Raw genomic sequence first — 22,027 nt, forward strand, 5'->3', positions numbered from 1 at the left:
TTATTTTTGGCTTATTGTGCTGTTTTTCCAATACGTTAAGACAAAAAATTAATTCCTTTCTTTTGATGATTTCACTTTAGTAATATGAACATCAGCCCACACACCACCGAGTGCTGAGGCAGGGCGTCGAGGGCATCGCAGACCCACTCTCCTTCCGTCTTCTGTTGTCCTTGGCTACACCTCGTTAGGCCGTAGTCTTCTCATGATGGTTGCCACACACCCAGGGTGTCACATCCACATACAAGGAATGTATCAGGTCATGGACACGATGAGATGTGATGCAGCCACCATCACTAGCCCTGTGCGGGGTGCATCGGAAGCAAGAGGGCTGCTGGTGCGCCCTCATTCTCCGGGCACCTGGCCATGGCCTCTCTGCTTGTCTGCACGCCCATTCACTTCTGCAGGGCCAGGGGTGAGGTGCTGCTGAGCCTACCCTGCCAGCAGGACCCAAAGTCACTGAAGACGCTGGGCTGAGCAGCGCTCTTACCATTATGTGTGGGATGTAAGTTATGCAGAACCCAAAGGTTGAGTCCGGAAGGCATGGATAGGCTGTGGGCTACAGGCTGTGTGACCTAGAGAATTTTAATGTTCTCTCTCGTGAAACGTGGGCATCAAATACACATCCCTGTATTGCATCTCATTGCTTAAGTTGGTGATGTGCATCTGGCCAAAATTGGCATCCCTCAGGCAAAATGGAAATGGGAGGCCAATGAGCCCCCCCCCCACTTGCCTGGCATTTCCTGCCCTGTAGGCCTTCAGTGGTTCCTAAAGGTTCCCATTCAGCTGCTGACTCCACCTCGATTATGCCCTAGGGATGGAAGGATCTGCTCACGCCCACCACTGGGAATCTTGGGCTAGAGGGCTGTGGCCTTGCACGGATCTGCTAGAACTGGTCCGACAATCTCCTTCCTTTTGTTGTCATGTTGCTTATTTTAAATGTGAGATCATAAATAAAAAGATTGTAACTAAATTGGTGGGAAAAAGCATTCACAGATTCTACCATAGAAATATACTTTATTTATCCATGTTCTCTTTTAATCCTTATGCATAAATATTTTATCACAAATACATCAGTGCACAGACTTTTTGGTACCTGGCTTTTTAAACATACATCATGAGCATTTTCAGGTTTCACTAATATCACTCTTGGTGGCCAAATGAACAAATAATTACAACAAAGCAACTGAGTAAAAAGTGTAAATCTGTGTTTCCAATTGTTGGATTCATTAGCAACAACTCGCCACCAGTTTTCATGTTTACTTGTACACCCGGCGGTCTCCTGCGGCCTTAAGAGACCACCACTCGGCGCCTCTCTCCACACTGGTCCTGATTCCCGACCAGGCCCTGCAGGGTGGTGCAGGACCACGCGGACAAGGCCCGGGCCCCCCAGCCCCCTCGAGGGCTAGGCGGCAGGCTGTTTCTTCTTGCACCTCACCCCACTGTGTGTCTTCTGATGCCCGATGAGGTGCGAGCTCTGGGTGAAGGCCTTCCCACACTTGTTACACAGGTAGGGGCGCTCCCCGGTGTGCGTCCGCTGGTGCCTGATGAGGTGCGAGCTCTGGCGGAAGGCCTTCCCGCAGTGCTGGCACGGGTAGGGCCTGGCCCCCGTGTGGGTCCTCAGGTGCTGGGAGATGGCCGAGCGGTCGTTGAAGGTGCGCCCACACTCCCGGCATTCGAACGGCCTCTCCCCGGTGTGGACTCTCTGGTGCTGGGTGAGCGAGGAGCTCTGCACGAACGCCTTCCCGCAGTCCCCGCACACGTAGGGCTTCTCGCCGGTGTGGATTTTCTTGTGCACAGAGAAGTACCTTGGGTTCCGGAACGTTTTGCCGCACTCGCTGCACCGGCAGACCGGGCTCCCTTTGTGAATCCTCGTGAACGTGACCTGCGGGGGGCCTCGGCCGAAGGCTCTCCCCGCCTTGCGGCTCTTCTGATGAATGTTTGCCCGGGGATTGCACGTCACCTTTTTAACCCGGGAGCTACGCGTGCGCAAGCGTCTCCCGGCGAGAGTCCTCTGCAGCCGGACGGGGCTGGTGGCTGCCTGGGGCCGGCAGCTGTCACGGTGCAGCTTCTGGGGCAGGGACCTTTCCTGGGGAAGCGCCACCTGTTTCAGCGCCGTGTCCAGGGCCTCTGGGGCCCCGGCCGGCAAGACGCCTCTCGAGGCGGAGGCCCAGGCACCACCCTTTGGGGACTCATCCACTTTCAGGTCCTGGGTGGGTTCTTCCTCAGCAATGTTGGACTCCGGAGTTAACTGTTTGCTTTCCAGTGTAGCTTCCCACCCTGCAAGAAACCAACAGATGTGGACACCACAGTGACGAAGTGCTGAAAAAGGCTTAAAGTGTGACATAGGAGGTATTCCCAAGTCAGAGGATTTCCTCCCAAGTATGTTCGTGCACCACGGGAGGAGACTGAGCAGCAGTGTGCGGCACAGGGGCCTGGCGGCCGGGGGCGGGGCGGCCTCCCAGCGCTCCGAGGTCGCGGTCTCCGGGCAGATGGCAGGTCCGACCTGCCCTGGACCTGGGGCTGCCGCTGGCCCAAGGCCAACCCTCCAGATCCACAGGCCAGGTAAAGGCCCAGGATGACGCAAGGGACTCGAGGGCGTGCCCAGTGCTTGCCCTGGGCCCAAAGAGGGTACAGCCCCAACTCAGCACCCTGCGGAATCCAGTCCTACAGGAGTGGGGCGGCGGTGTGGGCGCGGCCTTACCCACAGAGACCAGATGCCCGAAGGTCTCCAGCATCACGTCGTGGTACTCGGTCCTCTGCGAAGGGTCCAGCAGCCCCCACTCCTCCTTGCTGAAGTCCACGGCTATGTCCAGGAAGGTCACTGGTTCCTGCAACATCACACTTTGTGTCTGCCCAGCGGGAGGAAGGAGGCAGGCTGGCTGGGACACTGCGGTGCCGGGGGTGCCCCTGCTTTGGGGGTATGCTTGAAAATCCTGGCTTGGGGCCCAGAAGAGGTCCAAACAAAACCAGAGACAGAGTACCTACTTCAAGTAGAGCTACAAGTGCCACGACAAACCACTTCCACCTTGCCCACCTCTACCAGCTCACCTCTCCCCACAGGAGACACCCCCAGACAAGCCCACCCCACCTTTGTAGACAGGGCTGCCTGGGGGTGGGGCGAGCGCCCAGGCTGTGAGCAGTCCTTCCTGGGGATCTGACCATGACTGCAGGTGGAAGGGGCCTCCCTCCTGACCTTGCTGCGTGTGGGAGGCACTCTGCCTTCCGGGGCAGCCTGCCTGGGAAGGGATCGGAGAGCGTGGGGCCGGAGACCCCTCCTGGGGAGTGACTGCTCCCACCCCAAGGCGCTGAATACAGCCCTGCCCGAAGCCCACCCAGACCCTCACTGCCGAGGGCCGACACAGTCACTCCTAGGCCGAGGCCACGTGTAGGCCATCTGCAGCAGAAACAGCCCTGGCCACTGCCACATCCACGCCACTCGCTGTGTCACCCGCAGCCACACAGGGCCAGTCCGGCTCTGTGGACAGCCCACCTCTGACCCCTGGGAGAAACCCCAGACCTCCTTCAGGCCTGAACACCTGGGTCGCAGCCAAAGGGCCCACGTCTGCAGCTGTGACACACGGCCCTCCCTGCTGCCTGTTCCCTGGGGGGGCCTCAAGGCGGGCCTGCCTCATGGGGGCACCGGGACCAGAGGAGGAAGGCTGACCCCCTCACTCACCTCCGGTGGCATCTTTGCTGGCCAGACAGCCACATCCTCCTCTTCCTCCGGTTGAGCTGTGGTCTCAGGAGGGCAGGGGGTGCCCTTGGCGGGCAATGCTGGGAGGAGAGGCAGTGCGGAGTCATCAGGTGTGGGACCCTGCCTCGCACCAGGCACTGTCTGTCTCTCAGGCCCCTGGGCCCCAGCACACCCATGTGTACCCTGCTGGGGGAGCCGTTGGCCCTTCTCACAACTCGGGTCCCCACTGGGCCTCTTACCTGTGCCCGAACCTCCACACCTGTGTGGCCCACCTCTGTCTGCACGGCTGAGACCCCCTGTCCCGACCCTTCCCTCTCAAGGACAGTTCTGGATCTTGGCCACCTCGAGGCAGCTGCCCGTCTGTGCACCAGCTCAGGGGCAAGGACCCCGTTTCCGGCCTCTGAGTCCTCCATCCCCCCTTCTACCCTCCCTCTGCTAAGTGGAGGGCGGGAATTGCCCTAGCTCCCAGGGCCTGACCCACTCTCCCAACACACACCCATCTTAATGCAGCTTTTACCAATTTTCCTCCACCGTAGAAAATGGCTCTGTCTGGCCTTACAGCCCCTCTCAACCACAGGTCCTTTGTGTCAGCTTTCCTCATTGTCCCCACATGGTCCCCAGGCTCCCATAATGACGAGTCCAGCCCCACCGGCAAGGGGACATATGAGGTCACCCAGGCTGACTCACAATGACTGGACCAGGGATGAAGAGGGGGTGCACAGCCAGCCAATTAGAGCCAAGAAGGCTTTTGTTGGAACATTTAGGAAAGAAAGCTCCCTGCAGGGGGGCCCCCACATGGAAACGGCCTGCCTGTGGGTGAAGCCAAGAGAGGCCAGCAGAAGCACGGTGCAGCAGACAGGACGAGTCCTGGGGACACTACGAGAGCCCCTGGGTGCAGCCACGCCTGGAACGAGCCACCCCGGGGCTTTCTCGTTGGATTCCTCTCCCTTGGCCTTTTTGTGCAAGGCTTTGCGGCAGACACACCCAAGAGTCCCCGGGAACACTGGCCACAAAGGCAGGATCCCTGCAAGGCCTCTTCCTGTCCCCCTCTGCAGTACTAATTCACTTTGTTCAGTCCCAAGGTGTTAAACACAGGACAGACTCGCTGACTCTCCCCTCATGAGCTCCACAACTGTCTCCTCGGTACCGGTATTAGTCTCCTGTTGCTGCTCTAACAAACTGCCACAACGGTACAAATTTGCTTTCTCTCCACTGCGGAGGTCAGAGGTCTGGCCCCAGCCTCGCTGGCTAAATCACGGTGTGGGCAGGGCTGCGCTCCTCCTGGAGCTCCGGGCCGGGCCCCTCCTTGCCTTCCCCCGCTTCCAGAGGTCGCCTTAGACCCCCGGCTCATGGCCCTGACCGCACTCACTGCACCCTGCTTCGCCGTACCCCCTGACCCTCACCCTCCCGCCCAGTGACTACCCTGGGCTCACCCAAATAACCCGGGATCAGCTCTCCATCTCAAGATGCTTAACTTAGTTGAATCTGCAAAATCCTTTTTGCCATGTGAGGTAATATATTCAGAGATTCAAGGGACTAGGATGTGGACACCTTTGGGGGCTACTAAACTGCTGACAGCAGCACCCCAGGCTTAGCTGTGTGAAAAGACAGTGCACGCTACTGCCTGCCCTGCTCGTTCCTACACTTGCTTCTCCAGGAGGCCCTGTCGTCTGTACCCCACCATCCACCCCTGGGTCCCCCCACTCCCTCAATCACAAAAGTCCACCAGTCATTCATTTGCTCTAGAAACATTTTCTGGGCACCCACAGAATCTGGGTGCCATCACACACCTGAGCAAAGAAGAAACATACGTGCTCCACGGAACTCGGCCCGGCAGAGATCAAGCCTCCTGGAGACTCACTCCCAAATCCCTCCCATACACGTGCTTTCCCCCAGACCCCCGCCATCACTCCTGCCCAAGCCACCAGCCCTCTCGGCAGGAGCGTGACAGCTCCAGGTGGCCCATCTGCTTCTGCTCTTGCCCTGTTCTTAGTGCACCACCTGCAGCACATCACAACCGGGCGAAGCTTCAAGGCTCAGTGAGATGGTGCCACCTTCTCCTAGCACTCTTGGACCGGGGCCCCCTGCTTTAGAACACTTCCCATTGCTTTAGGGTAGCACGAAAACCCTGCCAGTCCAGCCCTCTGCTCCCTTCTACTCCCACCCAATTTCTATGGCTTTTGATGCAGCCATCACTCCCAGCATGGCCTTCACAGGTGATGCTCCCCCTGCCTGGCTCATCCTTCCTCCCCTTCTGAGTTCTGCTCTGTCCCAGGGGTCAGCTGCACCTTGCCTCCAGGAGCCTCACCAATGCCCAACCCCTCTAAACCCCAAGGCTTTGCGGCAGACACACCCAAGAGTCCCCGGGAACACTGGCCACAAAGGCAGGATCCCTGCAAGGCCTCTTCTTGTCCCCCTCTGCAGTACTAATTCACTTTGTTCAGTCCCAAGGTGTTAAACACAGGACAGACTCGCTGACTCTCCCCTCATGAGCTCCACAACTGTCTCCTCGGTACCGGTATTAGTCTCCTGTTGCTGTTCTAACAAACTGCCACAACGGTACAGATCCATTTGTCCTGACACGTGCACATCCATTTGTCAGGTTCTGGTCTTTCCTGCCTAAGCCCAAAGCTTGTTGAGCTCCTGAGTTCAGAGTCCTGTCCTCCTGTGTCCCTTTACGCACAACCGCTCAACCCCAAGTTCCATTAGGAGGGGCTCTAGGGATACCCCTGTGTGACTGGAAGGGGCAGGAATCCCCAAGGGGCGAAAACGAAGCCCTTCATCCTCAGCTTCCAGCAGAAGCGTGTGGAGGGCTTGTTAACGCAGCGCCAGGCCCCAGCCGCGGGTTCCAGGAGCTCTGAGGAGAGGCCTGAGACCTTCCATTTCCACGAGCGGGACGATGCCCAAAGCCCTCGGTCTGTGGGCGACAGCAGGAACATTAGGAAGAAAGTGTCCTGAGCTTGGGCTCCAGGAACTCAACGGCGGGACGGGCACCCTCAGCCCCAGACGGAGAGAGTGGCACTCTTCCCCTGCCGCCACCCCTCCCAGGAAGCCTGGAGCTCTTCGTCCAAGATGTCCCTGTCCCACCCTTCCACGACACTCACCTTCCTCCTCAGATATCCAGGTCACATCCTCCACCAGGGCCACCGCCTCCAGGCAGTCCTCTGGATGCTGCGACTCCACCCATATCCGCAGCTTCCCAGGCAGCGCGCCCAGGAACTGCTCCAGCACCAGCAGCTCCAGCATCTGCTCCTTGGAGTGCACCTCGGGCCGCAGCCAGTGGCGGCACAGCTCCCGGAGCCGGGCCAGGGCCTCTCGGGGCCCTGTCACCTCCTCAAAGCAGAATCCCCGAAACCTCTGGCGAGCAGCCTCAGGGTCAGCTGGATGCGTGACAGGATGTTGAGTGGGCTCTCTGGGGCTGTCTGGGCTCAGGCCCTCATCTTCAGCATAGAGGGCACGGATCTGGGCGTTCCGGGGACGAGCTACCTCCTGGTTCAGCGTGAGGACTTCAACAACCTCTATTTTCATAAGGGGATTCCCAGCAGGAAGAGGATTCAACTGAGGGTCCGGTGGAGGCTCAGGACACTCTAAATCAAAAGCAGAGCAAAAGAGATGGCGAAAGGCACATGAAAACATGCTCAACATCATGTTTTCCACCAGGGAAACTACCAGGGAAATGCAAATTACTACCACAGTGGGATTCCACTTCATACTCACTAGGATGGTTATTATCAAAGATAGACAGTAACAATTGTTGGTGGGGATGCAGAAAAACTGGGACCCCTATACACTTTTGACAGGAACAGGCAATGCTGCAACATACTGCAAAACAGTCTGGCATTTCCTCAAAAAGTTATACTTGTAATAGAAAAGTATGTTATGTCCCAGGAGTTCTACTGCTAGGTATACATCCAAGGGATCTGAAAATATAGGTCAACAAAAAGCTTCTGCAGGATGGTCACAGAAGCATAATTCGTAACACCTGAAAAGGGAAAAAGGTTCAAATTTCCACCAAATGAACAAATAAACAAAACGTGGTCTATCCACAGTGGAATATTATTTGGCAACAAAAAGGAACAAAGTACTGACAAGCTAGAGCATGGATGAAACCTCACCACATTATGCTAAGTTAAGCTGGGCGTAAAAGGTCACATATTATATTACTTCATTTACATGGAATGTCCAAAATAGGCAAATATATAGAGATTGCAAGTTGATTAGCAGTTTTCAGGAGATGGTGGAATTGAGGGGGTTTGGGGGCAATGGCTAATGGATACAGGGTTTCTTTTTGGGGGTGATGAAAAATGTTCTGAAATCAGATCACAGTGACGGTTGCACAACCCTGTAATATAGTAAAACCACTGAACTGCACACTTTCAAAGGATGAACTTTATGGTTTGTAAATTACATCTCCATACAGGGGAAAACGAAAAAGAGCAAGAGACTGTGAGGGTTGAGAAGAGACCGGAGGTGCCACAAGTCTGCAGCCCTCAACCTGATCCCCGCTCCATGGGGAACAAGAATGAGAATGTCTGGGAGAGGCAGAGGCTCTGGGTCCTGGCGTTGAGCCACGAGAGCATCTGCTGACCGGAACCCCAGGATGGCCCCGAAATACTAAGGAGAGTAAGCCAAGTCAACAGGAAACAAGGAAAACTACAACGCCAGGGACAAATGCTGATTGTAAATGACTTGAAGCCTTAAAAAAACAATAGAAAAAGTGTAAATAACCATGGATTATGCTTTACTTCTAATCAAGTTAACGATTCTTCACAAAAACAGAAATTGGGCGGGTGACCTCAGGAGCAAACCTGCACTTTCGCCCTTGTTGCTGTAAATTTAAGTGGTTGGCACAACTCTGCCTGGAAAGGAATTTACGGCATGAACTCACAACCTTAACAACGAGTGCCCAGAGACTCCCACCAAGTCACTCTACTCACGGTTAGGGAGCTACCTGGAGGTGAAGGCGGGGTGCAGAGATACCCGAGTACCAACCTTTAGAGATCACAGGTAACGAGTGCTCTGACCCACAGCCCGGAGAGTCAGGACCTGGCTAATAACCGCCAGTTTCCGTTTCGCCCTGCAAGCCAACAACCTCTAATCAGAACTTCCCCCTTTTCCGCCGTAAATCTCCCCAGTCCCTGCGCGACTTGAAAGTCTCCCAAACACGGTGAGCAAAGGTGGGAAACGGAGGGCAACAGGCAACGACCGCCGCGACGCACCCTCTTGCAGGCAGGGGCGACCCGGCCGGCCCGCGCGGATATCACCCGGCGCAGAGTAACTGCGGCTGCGCGAGAGGAAGAAAAACGAATCGAGGAGCCAGGCGGTAAAGCGGCGCTGCCGTCCGGGTCTCGGTGCCCGGGTCCTTCCAGCCCTGCGGGTCTCCGCGCCTAGATGTCGGGGGCCGGGCTTTCGCCCGGGGCCAGAAGCGCGTACCGCGCCGGCGCACTACAACTCCCAGGAGCTTCCGCGGCGCAGACTTCCGGCGCCGCCGTGCTGCGGGTCCCGATCCGGGCCGGGCCCCGTTCGGAAGCGAGTCGCCTGGCGCTCAGTTTCGGCCTCATCTGTTCTCGCTCCCTCCCCGGACACCCGCGGGGGCGGACGCGCCCTGGGCCGGCGCCGCTGGAGATTACACACACACCCGCCCGATCTGCACGTTTCCTTCCTTTCGGGTACAGCGGGGCAGGGGACAGCGCGGTCGCTCCCCTCAGAGCGGTGAGCACACGCTTCCCCACCCATTTCCGGGCCCCCGCTTCTAAACCCCGCCTCTCTTCCTGCCCCCAGCTTGGCTGACTACCCGCTTGGCTCGTCCGTGGCTTCCTGCATTCACCGGTTCCACGGACCTAACGGGTGTTGCGGTTTGCTGGCGCGCCATCCGGGCAGTGAGTCAGCTTGGGGTTAAGAGCCGCCCGACGCCGAGCGCGGCCGCGCGTGCCGCCCCGAAGCCCCAGCGGGGAGTTAGGCGCCCCGGGGTTGCAGAACAGGTCCTGTGCCACACAGTTAGTTCCCGGCCATTACCAGTCACTCCTATGCTTAAAGTGATTGTTTTCTTGATAACTACAGGGTTTGGCCCATTTCCAAACTTTTCCCCAAATAAACATTCGAATTAGTTTTATTTGGGGACTTGCCCTTCTCAACTCATTTAACTCTTTCTTGGGACTTTTGGGAGTTTATAACTACTCCCCCTCCAAATTCTTTATTTGAAAAACGTAATTCATTTTTCTTTCAATTAAAACTCTTAAGGCTTTAAATTTCCCCAAGGATAACTCGGGAAGCCAGGGACTTACTGGAGTTGCGGCAGCACTGGCCCTTTAAGTTCCCCGGATGTGAGACGGGAGGGTGGCAGGAGATGCTCCCCAGCGGCTTGGTGCTTCGCAGGGGCACCACTTTGGGCAAGAATCACGCATGACACTTAAAAAACAATCTTAATTCTCTGTATTGCTTCATAGCTTCCCAACTTCTGGAGTTTTGTTTTGCATTTCTTGGCTAGTCAAGGGTTATTTAGTATTTTCTCCCTTAAGAAAATAACTTGGGTTCATTTTCTTTTACTCCATCCCTTCTGCCCCCACTCCGTTTGTAATAATTTCTCCTTTAATCTTAACCATGTATGTAGTTCCTTTTCTTATTCTCAGGATGGGAGGGCATCAGGGTGCTTTCTCAAAATCTTGCATTGAGTGCTTACTCAAAAATGTTAACTTGCTGCTTTAACTCCTACTGTTTGAGAGCCTGACTAGGTTTGGATGTCAGGAACTCTGCCAATCCTTAGGGTGCTGAGCCCAGAGGATCCACAGCCCAGCTCTCCCTGCTATAGCAGTCATCAGGCCGACATAGGTTCTGCAGTAATCAGAAAGCACCCGCTGGTGGCCTTGCAGCAAATGAGATGGGTCACAAGCCTGGAAGCTGGTGGTAAGTATCATTATAGGCACCTCAGTTCTCTAAATCTCTCATCCCACTCCCAAGCCCTCAGGCAACCAATCCTGCAGACTGTTCCAGGACATTATTCACCCCACTTCACAGAAAAAATAGAAACTTAAAAATTTACCAGCTAGTAGGGCTGAACTGGGTCCTCACATCCCTGGAGCATAGCTGTGATGAACTACCCCACCCTATGTGGGGCTGGTAAATACAATTTTTATTAGCAGCAGCTCCAGGTGCTGGCTTTCAACCCATCAGCTTAATGACCCTGGGGAAATTGGGTCCATTTAGTCCTCAGCCTGCAACTCCCTATCTAGTGGATCCTGATATAAATTCACTGACCCTTTGGGCAAAGGGCTTAATCCTTCTGGGTCTCATTTTCCTCACCCTAAGTGATTAGGACACAAAACCAGGTACAGCATGTAGTAAAGGTTAACAGGAGCTGCTTCTTTCTCTTACAGCTGTTTTTTATATTGTTTCTCTGTTGGTTCCCTTCCTGGGTAAACTGGCTCCCCACAGTGCGAGTTTCCTAGTGCATAATGACAACCAGCTAGGAATTACTAGGGCTACCAGTCCACAGATACACTATACCAAGTAACAGTAACTTTTGACATCTTGTTGGGGGCAGGATTAGACATGCTTGTCTCAACTTCCCTGTCTCCGTACATACTGCCGTCCCTTTTCCTTGTCCAAAATGCCTTCACCTCTCCACCTTCTGTCCTCCTCTCCCCATCACTCTACTGGTACAGCTGCACTACTGTCTACAGTGTCTCTCCCCCACTGGACTGCCCACTGGATCTGGGGCATCTGAAGCCCTAAAGCCAGGTGCAGAGGAGGATCTGCCAAAGGTACTGATGATCATCTTTACGTCAAAGTCTGTAGGTCATTAATAGTAGCTACCATTTCATCAAGGCCCCTCAGACCTGGGCTTTTCACAGCCACAGTCCCAGTAAGCAACAGCACTCAACCTTGACACAGAGGAAATCCATTCTGGGAGACACTAGGAACCTCACCCAAAGCCACCTGCTGGGGGAAATCCCACACCTGGAATTCAAACCCTGTTGACAACAAAGGGGGCTTCACACAAGCACCACCTTCCTTTTCCTCAAACATGCCCAGGTGTGTCTTGTCCAGAGGTCTTTGCAGTTGCCACCCTCCTAACACAGTCACCTGGTTCCTCTTGCCCATCCCTCTCAGCGCACGTCATCTCAGCACCACCTTCCTGTCCAGTTCTAAACTAGTATTGCCCACCTAAGCCTCTCTGCTCCTAGCGCGTCCTACTGTTTGATTTTTCTTCCCAGCACTGATTGCCATCTCAAAGTATCTGGTTCGTTCATTTCACTGATCACTTCTCCACCTTCTCTAGGGCTCGCTGCCCCGTGGAACTTTCCTTGTTAAAGGAAGTGTTCTAGATGTCCACTGTCCAGCATGATGGTAATGAGCTGCAGCTGACCAATGAACATCTGAATGGAGTCCAGTGTGACCGACTGAACTGGTAAGCTCATTTTAGCCAGTTTCATCAGCCACACGTGCTAGCAGCTGCTCTGCAGTTAATGCAACCCCAGTGAGACCAGGGGACTTGCCAACCTGTTGTCTCTGTGATTCACCCCAGAAACAGTACCTGGCATTTTGGCAGGTGCTCAATTAATATTTGTTGACTCAACACAGCTTCTGGGGGACTTAGTGAAACAATTTCCTTCCCCAAGACATTTGGGCCTTTTAGCCCTCTGTCTTGATCTTCCCATATTTCTATCAGGTTGCAGGAAATCTCACTGACACCAGAATTGCACACCCTATGTAAGTCATCACGGGAGGATTGTAATTTGTTCCCTTCTACTCGGGACACTGAGCAGTGGCTGGGAGTGCAGACCACAGGCAAGAGGGCACCTGGTTTACACCCCACCTGCTTCTTCCCGGACTAGCCAGGCTGGGGACTTTGCGTTCCTGCTACCGCAGGTCCAAGGGCCCCAGCAGCAATTTACTCTGGGTGCTGCTGGCTGGGATGCCTGAGGGTAGGACTTGAGCTGAGAACGGGCCCTCCTGGGCCTCTACTCACCCGTCTTCCCCATCTCACTAACTTAAAATTTTTTTCAAATAGAAATTCCTTAATTCTTAATCATTCCTTAATAAGCTGTTCTCAGATACCACTTCAAAAAAGTACTAATACAGTTCCCTCCATCGTGTTAACTAGGCTATTCTTGGTGTAGACCAAAGCTGTTTGTGTATTTTGTAATTTGTCACATGGCTGAAGTCTTTTAACTTTCAGAATACTCGTTTTTTTTTTTTTTAAGATGGCTGTTTGAAGCTGTGCATATTTCCTGCTTCTCACTGTGTATACTATGTAGGGACAATCTATTACCATGCCAGCTGGTCTGTGTTCTGTCATTGACCTGCTTATGTTCCATGGAGACTATTTTTTAACAGAAAGTTGGGAAATATTCACCGCCCAGGTCAGTACTGAGACAGCAACGGCACCTTATTTTAAAAATGTTAATTTTAACATTGTCCTGGGACCAATTTTGACAACTTGCTACTTTTCCAGGAGTCTTTCCATCTTGTTTGTTCATGCCTACACTCAGCAAGTAATTATGGAGCCCCTGTACTGTATCGGGAACTGGGGACACATCAGGAAGGATAGCCATTCTTGTTTTGTAAGTGCAGGTACGGAGTAGCATCTCTAAAAACGGAAATTCACTCTCCCACCCAGTCTCCTTCTCAGGAGGCAATCACAGCCTAACAGTTTTTACATCCTGCCAGTGACAATCAACCAACACATACTCACATTTGTGTGTGTTCATGTATATATTTTTGAAGAAAAAAAGACATCAATATTATGTACATCTATTTATATATATTAAGATACATGTTAAAAGATGTATTTTAAGAAACACATCTTGGAGATTGTTTTGTGTCAGTCTATAGAGCTGGCTCATTCTTTCTCACAGCTGTGCAAAGTACTCTAATGAAAACTATACATGTTGCCGAACGTATAGTTTTTCTTATACAGGTTTTTGCTTGCCTTTGTTTGGTTTTACACTTTGGCTATCCAGAAAATGAGCCCTTGGATTACTTTTTTCTCCTTCATTTCAGATTTGTTTATCCCTGCTGTATTTATTTTTCCTCTTTCCTTAGGACTTATGGAGATACTTCCCCCAAAAGAAATGTTTGAGTCAAATGCTCAGTTTGTTTTCCTTTTTGCTCAATTTATCGTTGCATTTCAGGCCTTTAAATCACCCTGGGTAGACCACCAGGGGAGGGTCCCAGATTACACGGGTCCTACGAAGCAGATGCATAGCATATATTTGGGTGAGAGAGTGTATTCTTGAATAAAGATTGCACAGTATGTGAACACACTCTGCTAGGCTGGATTCCTGCCAAAACATGTTTGACAGTCACTTAGATTCTACACTCTTGACTCAGTCCCCAAGGATGTGAGCCTCTCCAAGTTCTTTGTAGCACCATCTGTCTCATCTCAAGATTTCCCTTTACCATCCCTTACCCACCATTGTCTCAAAACCTGGACTTGTCTTCAAAGTCTCTTTAAATATATCCTCAAACTCTCTTTAAATGTATCCTCTACCTCTGGCAATTTCTTCAACAGTTTATTCACTCAACAGTTTCCTGAGCTAGAGATTCAGTCATTGTCTTAGCAACTGAGACACACACAGGAAACTAAGATGCCTTCCTACACTCACTCACCCAGGTTAAAATTTGTTGATGTTCAGGTCAGATAACAGAACAAGTTGGAAAAGACCAGGCGTAGTGGTCAAAAGTTTTATGTGGTTTTGTCTTCTGTAATGACCTGACATTTCATTTTTATTATTCAATGTAGGGTTCTTCAGTGTAGTTTTTTGTTAAGTAAGATGAGCGCTAAGGCTCACGGTACGCCTGCACAGGTCACCCTGAGGGTCTGCGCTCGTATGAGTCCTCTATCATCCCACGAGGACTCCTACTGAAGTGACTCCCGAAGCCTCTGACACTGATCACGTTCCTGGGTGCTCTCCAGTGTGACCTCCATGGTGCTGAGAGAGCTATGCATGATGCTGTTTGCACAGCAAGCACATTTTCATGGTTTTCGAATTCTCAGATTTAATTATTCAATGTGAGAACTTTTCCAAATTTAATACAACTGGATTTTTGGAGGACCAAAATGAATTCTCTCAAGTCAGACTGGATCAGGCTGGAAGCCTTTCCTACTTTGGATGACATTCTTGGGATTTGTTACGTTTTGAGTTCTCATGTCAAAGAACTGAATGGATTTCTTCTATTTGGGGTCTTTGCATGTTAGTCTCCTGTGTGAACTTTCTCTTATTTGAGCTGGTAACAGGCTTTCTCACACTAAACACATTTATTCAGTCTTGTTCTTGAATGAATTGACCTCCAAGAGCCACCACATTTGCGTCATAGCCCATGTGGGTCTCCTCAGGCTATACAAAGGATGAAATCTAGAGGATTTCCTTCTCTTCCTCCCAACAAAATGACTCCTCCTCGTATAAACTAATGTTTATACTGGAGTTTTGAGAGTTGGCATGTTCATATTTATATGCCTCATCTCCTGCTTTATTTTTGGACAAGTCAAAAGTTTATACTGTAAGCATTTCTTCAATCATGACTCAGCAGTGTCTTCACCCCATTGCTTTCCTAATGTTTAAGTCTGTGTGTCTCTGGTTTTCCACCCAAACCACACATGGAGCAATATTTCCTTCAAAGAAAACTGAGTGAATGCTGGAGACTGAGTGCCATCATATTTCTCCACAGCATCTTTCTAAATCAGTACCTTCTTAAAGATGAACACCATCATCTTAAGTGTTTATTCAGTTTCCCTTGTACTGCGATCAGTGCCGATGCTGCCATGGAGAGCTGGAGAGGCATGCAGTCTGAGTTGGCACAGAAGGGCCTGGTTCTCCATCTGATCCCCGGTCTCTGCATTAAGCAGAGACACAGCTGTGAGAGAGAAGACCACTGGAGACAGTTGTCTCGTCTCTAGTAGTAAAGCATCCCGAATGCCTGTGAGTCCTATGTTCTTATGCACTGCCTGGACCTTGAGGTGCACACAGGTGCATTCCACTGGCTCCACAACCCAATAGCTGGATATCTCTTAAGTCCCTTCTCATCCATACTTCACAGGACCAGTCCAGACAAGGACACCTCTTGAATCTAAGTGAAAGCTACTAGGGAGTTACTTGTAGTACTAATCATGTAACTCTTTAAAATTACTTCAACATAAAAAGTAAAACAAAACCACACCTCTCTTATCACCCTTCAAAAATCTGCCTTTGTCATTGACAAAGATTCAGTAATTTTTCTCCTTTATTGTATTTTTAAGTCATATATTGATACATACAAAAAGGATGCATGTAGTAAATAGTTAATACTTACAGGAATCCCTTGAAGTCTTCACCTATGAGGAATTCTTGGCTGCTTCCTTCCTTTACCCCTTGGCCTAGCCCCAGTGAATCCACCTGTGAGTATGGAGGGGCCTCTGCAGCTTCCCCTCAACCTGCTACTGGCCTCTCAGGCTGGCCGAGTATCACCTCCTCTTCCCTGCATGCTACCATGCCCGCTGCCTGCTTCCATCTAGCCCCACAACGGGTTTTTCTGCACAAGCATCAGAATGAACTGTAAGGAGCCATACCACACACCTCATCAGTGGAAGTCAGCCCCAACAGTGGAGGCCCTCTGTGCTCTGCTGCGGTTACTGTGCATGTGAGCGTACCTCATCCTCCCAGCCCCCTGGGTGACCTTCTGCTCCCTGCAGGTGCCAAGCTCATTTCCATTTCCATGGTCATCCCAGACACTGTCTCAGTGCCTGGAAGCTCTCCTCACTGTCAGCTTTACATGTCTCTGGACTTCTTTTCCTTTAGGAATGGGCTCAGAGCTCATCCCTGCAGCGCCCCCCAACTCCTCTGCAGTGGTTCCCCACGGCTGCCTGCTATGCATCATGCTTTCTCTCTTCAGTACTCATCACTGTTAATTGTGTTTATGGTTACGTCTTTGTAGCTTGTTTTGTAGAGGCCGTCATCTATTAGGCTACAAGGCCTACAGGGCAGGGATTGTTAGGTCTTTGGTTTACTATGAAATGTTTAGACTACTGCGTGGGATAAGAGGCTACTCTGCAGCACTGCCCCATCTCCAGTTCTGTCAGGCCAGCTCTCCCAAGACGTGCAGTTCTGCCTGACAGCCACACTCGGGGAACTCCTAGGTCATCCAGAAGCACAGGGCTGGAAGGTTTGCCCACACAAGACATGGGTCTTAAGTTCCAGAGAGGAAGGTTTACAGGGCCAGATGGGAGAACATAAGGAGACTGGATCAAGAGCCATCAGGGAAGCCAGAAACCACAGCAGGTGGAGACTCAAACTGCTTATGTTACTGGGGCTTCCCAGGTGAGGTGTATCGTGCAGTGACCCGTGCTACGGTTAGAAGGGAGGTTTCCAGTGTAGGAAAAGGAATGCCTTTGAATATGGAAATGAAAGACAGAACAATGCTGAGCCAACCAGGCTGAAAAATGGAGTCCAGAAAAAAGGGATAAAGAGTTGAGACTACAGTCTATGCTGTGGCAAATAGAAGGTCATCAAAGATGGGGGCCAGCCACAGATTTGGGAGCTGCATAGTGCCAGAAGTGGGAAGTTCCAGTGTCACCTGCATTAGCAAATAGAGAATGAAGCATCCAAAGTTTCCTTTACAAAGCCAGCATTCTGATACAAAAGTTGACAGCAAACAGGAGATAACCACCCACCTCCCCAACCTAATTTATGACTATTGATGTAAAAGTCTCCCAAATAAGTCAATGGACACCTGCACATAATACAAGGATGCTTCTATATTATGTCACTGCATTAACTTCTGAGAAAATAATATCACCTTGGAAGGCTCTGGAGGACAAACTGGGTATGTTACTGATTTGCATTTCCTAATAAGGACTAGACGACTATTTCTCTATCCAGATATAAAGTGAATCGACAGAATCCAGCAGCATGCTCATCAAAACCCAGAAACTTTCCCATTTAAGACTAGACACCCACTCTTCACACTTTCAGCTTCACTGTGTTTTGGAATTACCAGCTGTGATGAATGAATTACGTGATTGTGCCAAAGAAGTAAAAAATTAATACGAGTGCCTCCTATATACTTGCTGAAATGACTGTACTGAGAAAATCAGAATCTAACAAAATGTCACAAATAATAAGAATTTAGTAGCATGGCAGGCTCATCTAGAATTAGCTACAAAAAGCTACAAGGGAAGATTAACCCAAGCAGATAAACTACAGGGAAAGCCCAGCAGGCACTCAGAAGGCCTGGCTTAGCGCTGAGGTGAGCACATCCCTCTTCCTGCGCGTGGGCCTGAACTCACCGAGACAGAAAACAACTTTGTGTCAAGGGACTTCTAAATCCAATCAAATGTAGTACATATTCCAATTAGGTTTTCTCAATCAAACCTGACAAGCTGATAGTAAATGTTCACCTGGCAAACTAGGCGGTTGAGAGCAGCTAAGAATTTTTTTTTAATGAGAGGAAGTACCACTTACCCAAATTTGTTACACGAAGCCAGCAGTACAGCATATGGTATTTACTCAGAGACAGAGATCAAGGGAGCTGAAGGGGCCAAGAAAGAGGCTGCAGTAACAACTATGGGAATTTAGTTGGTGATTTTTTTAAAAAAGGGTATTTTCAATAAGCAGAAGAACCTAGTCAAAAAATAGTGTTGTAGAAACTTGTACCCCATACCATATAAGGTAACTCCAAATAAGTGGAACAGCAGAACAGAAAAAGAATACTAAAATACAATAAAGTATTTGTGCAACCTACCTGTGTATGAAATGAAACCTACAATAGGAATAGACAGAAAGGAAAAGTCTGAAATAAGTCTTTATGGAGATTAAATAAAGGTGTAAGATGAAAGTCGGCCTGGGATGTTTGCAATATTAACATCCATTATAGAGTTCCCGTAAAAACAGAGACAGGGCACCACCACCACTAGCAACAACAAGAAAAAAGGGAAAGGGAAGTATACGTCTCACAAAAGAAAAAAATACAAATGGTTCATAAACTTAAAGAACAGTGTAACATCAGGAGGGAAATGTGAATTAAGGTGAAAACATTTTTTTCCCATCAGATCTGCAAACTTTTAAGACCACTATAAATTGATGAAGGGGGAAAAGAAGCTGCTGTCCTGTGTACTGGAGAAGTTAGATAAATTTTAAAGGATTTTAGATAGCAATTTGTTGCTCCCATATTTTTAGCTTATATCTCCATTGAGGGTGAAATTCCATTTCTGGAAATCCTACCTACAAAAAAATCAACTTGAATGTGAAAAAAAATACGCAAGAAGTTTTCTGCAACAATTTCAATGTCCATCAAGAGAAATCAAATGTGGACTATACTGCATCTGTTAAAGTGAATGAAGCAGGCCTTGTCTGTACTAAGATAATAACTTCAAAATATAAACATACTCATACACAAAGATACATATCTAAGAAGTCTGGTCAGAGACAGACCAGTGACCGGTGATTACATGAAGGGAGGTCAGCAGACAGTGGAGCTGAGTGAAAGACCCTCCCGGCAACCTGCCACTAGAACAGGTTCTCGTTCAAGCAGTGCGCCTCTGCCTCTGAGGCCAGGGGAAAACAGCTTCATTCAGCATGTCTGTGGCTACGCAGCCCAGCACCCAACCTGGGGGTTCCCCCAGCCCACTTTTCTAAGAGACCAGTTCCTGACTGACCAGTCAGCCCGTTTCCTGCCAAGACACCCACGTGCCTGGTTCTCACCTGAAAAGGTGTCTTGAGGAACTCCTCTCTCCACCGACCAGAGCTCTTCCTCCTCTAACTGAGATACCACATCTGGCTTGGAAAGCTGATGTTCTGCCCAAGGGAAAGAGAGGCAGGGCTTGGTGGGGTCCATCTTCAGAGAATGCCTTCCCGCTGTGGCACATGATGTCCCCACCTGCACTCTCCCCTTCTGGGGGTGTGGCCTCTGGCCCAAGGCATTGTGGACAATCCCACCCACCCCCTTCACCAGCTGCTTGCTTTCCTGGACTCTTGCCAGTAAAGGGAGCCAGGGGACTCAGTTCTGAGCAGGAAGGCACAAAGGGAAGTCAGTAGCTGAGGGCCTTAGGGCTTTTTCCTGCTAAATGTGACACCTACGAAGAGACCTTGCCAGGGCGGCTCCCTTCCCAATTTCTGCTGAAGATGGACAAGATGTTTGGTGTCAAAGCCATGCGGTTACTAACCTAAGAATGGGAAAATTCACACTAACCACAGAGAGAGGGAAGGGACCAGGGTCTTTGAAGATATTCCTGAGCTCCTGAGCTATTGGACACTGACACCATATCCTCTGGAACTGTTACCAAAACAGTAAGCATTCACTACTGCAGCTGAAAACATCCCTGGCAGACCCACCTCCCCGGCACTCAAGACCTCTGGGGATGGACTCAGTGAAACTTCAGAAGTCACGTAAAGTTGCCCTTTTCCTACAGGTACCATGTAAAGCTCTCTCCCTCAGGCTCCAGGGCCTTGACACTTTAACTCTGACCCGTGTAGCCTAGGCCCAAGCAGACACACACTTTAGAGGCACCACATATGTGCTGCAAAACGTAGATCTTTATTGACACAGAGGCCAACCTTACCCACTGAGACCAGGTTCCTGTAGTTCTCCAGCATCACCTCCCTGTACAGGGACTTCCGTTCAAGGTCCAGCAGTTCCCATTCCTCCGGGGTAAAACCGAGGGTCACATCGTCAAAGATCACTGGTTCCTAAAACCCACAGGTTCCTGTTCAGCTAGGGCCTGTGGTCACCCATGCTGACAGGAGGGGGAGGCTGAAGGCACAGTGTACAAGATGACCTGAGAGCATTTCAGGTGTCTCATCACGTGTTCTGCATTTGTCTGAAACAGCAAACCCAAACTTAACCCTACTCAAGTCGCAGATAAAGACACGTGACACGATTCTTCGTTCTCTGAAAACCTATTTCTTATTAACCTGGGCATTTCAACACTGGTATCAGCCTGCACCATACTACTAGGGAATTCCGAGAGCTGGATCACTGCACTCAAGCCTTCAGCCCCACAGGTTGCCAATACTGCTTCTACTTCCTAGTGACTGAACTCTCGTCAGCTCTTGCCTTGATGCCAAATTAGCTGCTGAAATCTAAACAAGAAGCCTGATCCAGCTTAGACCTGCCAATGCCTCTCCCCAGTTTACAGGGCGTATTAGAATCTCCTGCAATCTGCCCTCTACCCTAACCACGCTCTAGGAAAGCCAAGGAACGTGCGGTTCCTCCATCCCGTAGGGTCTCGGGGCCTGTCAGTCCCTCTCCCCTCCCCAAGATGCTCTGGGGTTTGGGGGCACCTCAGGGAGGCGGCATCCCACCACCATCCTGCTATCCCCGCCCCCAAGTCCAGGTGCAGACTCAGAAACTCGAAAGAAGCCTCTACTCACACGGAACCAGGCAGTCGGAAGCAGGGAGGCCATACTTTCCTCCTCTTTGACGGGTCTCGGGGGCGTGGGCACAGTCCTGAGAAGGTCGAATTTGGGAGGTGGAAGGGGTGTGAGGCTACGCCGAGGAGGCTGCCTGCCCATTAGCAGCTGCATCAACTGGAAATGACAAGTCCACCCTCTACCTCGGAACATGCCCCGAAGGAGTCGTTCCCACCTACTCCCTAGAGTAGAGGACCCGTAGCCCCCTAGCCTCCTCACCCAGAGGGGAGCCGACTCCCTCCCCAGTCCGCACAAGCCCGACGGGGGTCGGCCAGCCCTACGTCCACGCCCGGAGGCATGTCCTCCCACTGCCCCACGAGTGCCCGACCACACCGCCCCTTCCAGCCCCGCGGCAAGGGGACGGCAGACAAGGCCGGCTCCGCCCAAGGGAAGGGCCTGCGGCTGGGCGCGCCCGCGGAGCAACTCCTGCACGGATCCGCACTAGCCCCTCACAGCCCCCGACGGCCGCAGGTTTCGCGCCGCACTCACCCGCGCGCGGCGCACAATGGCGCCCGTCGGCTAGCGGCGAAGTGCGTCAGCGCGCGGGCTCGGACTACAACTCCCAGACACCCTCACGGCGCGCCCCGCCCGGCCTCGCCCGGGGCGGCCATCTTGACCGGCCCGTTCGGGGTGGCTGACGAAGCCGCGGAGGGCCGAACGAGCATCCTCCCCGGAGACCCTTGGCTGTCCAGCGGGGCAGGAAGAGGCCTCGGCTGGGGCAAGGCAGGTCGCGGGGCTCTAACACCTGCGTGGGCGGCGCCGCCGCGACAGAGTCGTGCTCCACCACTACGGCGACCACGCGTTGGGTGGGGCGGAAGTTGGGGAAAGAGGAGAGGCGAGGAGGGCATGCCGGAAGTGCTGGAGTGGGTAAGAGTTGGTGGGTGGGGTGGAGGCGGGACTGATGATTACCTGGGGGTGGGGTGGGAGGGCGGGGCTAACTGCCTCACCC

At 51.6% G+C, this 22,027-nt stretch overlaps 1 protein-coding gene and 1 long non-coding RNA gene across 12 annotated transcripts; one reads left to right on the top strand and one right to left on the bottom strand.

The window, feature by feature from the left end:
• Nucleotides 1–994: 994 nt before the first annotated feature.
• On the bottom strand, nt 995–21,934 carry ZNF274 (zinc finger protein 274). 8 transcript variants are annotated; one of them, XM_073225316.1, is made up of 8 exons: nt 21,568–21,934; nt 21,040–21,115; nt 20,229–20,355; nt 19,372–19,464; nt 6,799–7,281; nt 3,677–3,774; nt 2,702–2,933; nt 995–2,277 (listed from the first exon to the last, which is right to left on the bottom strand). In XM_073225316.1, the coding sequence occupies exons 2-8, from the start codon at nt 21,070–21,072 to the stop codon at nt 1,403–1,405; spliced, it is 1,941 nt and encodes a 646-aa protein (XP_073081417.1). In that variant the 5' UTR covers nt 21,073–21,115; nt 21,568–21,934; the 3' UTR covers nt 995–1,402. The 8 variants fall into 8 exon arrangements, with proteins under 8 accessions (XP_073081417.1, XP_073081415.1, XP_073081416.1 ...); XM_073225314.1 differs by having other exon boundaries at nt 21,040–21,195; XM_073225315.1 differs by lacking the exon at nt 21,568–21,934 and having other exon boundaries at nt 2,702–2,828; nt 21,040–21,561.
• On the top strand, nt 9,270–13,813 carry LOC108387103 (uncharacterized). Of its 4 annotated transcripts, none has more exons than XR_001850728.3 (3): nt 9,270–9,406; nt 10,458–10,597; nt 11,973–13,813. It is a non-coding gene; the product is annotated as an uncharacterized lncRNA (long non-coding RNA). The 4 variants fall into 4 exon arrangements; XR_001850725.3 differs by having other exon boundaries at nt 9,290–9,406; nt 10,415–10,597; XR_005054437.2 differs by lacking the exon at nt 9,270–9,406 and adding an exon at nt 9,464–9,573 and having other exon boundaries at nt 10,415–10,597.
• Nucleotides 21,935–22,027: the final 93 nt, after the last annotated feature.

Source organism: Manis javanica, chromosome 17, assembly GCF_040802235.1.
Source record: "Manis javanica isolate MJ-LG chromosome 17, MJ_LKY, whole genome shotgun sequence".
Classification (NCBI taxonomy): Eukaryota; Metazoa; Chordata; class Mammalia; order Pholidota; family Manidae; genus Manis; species Manis javanica.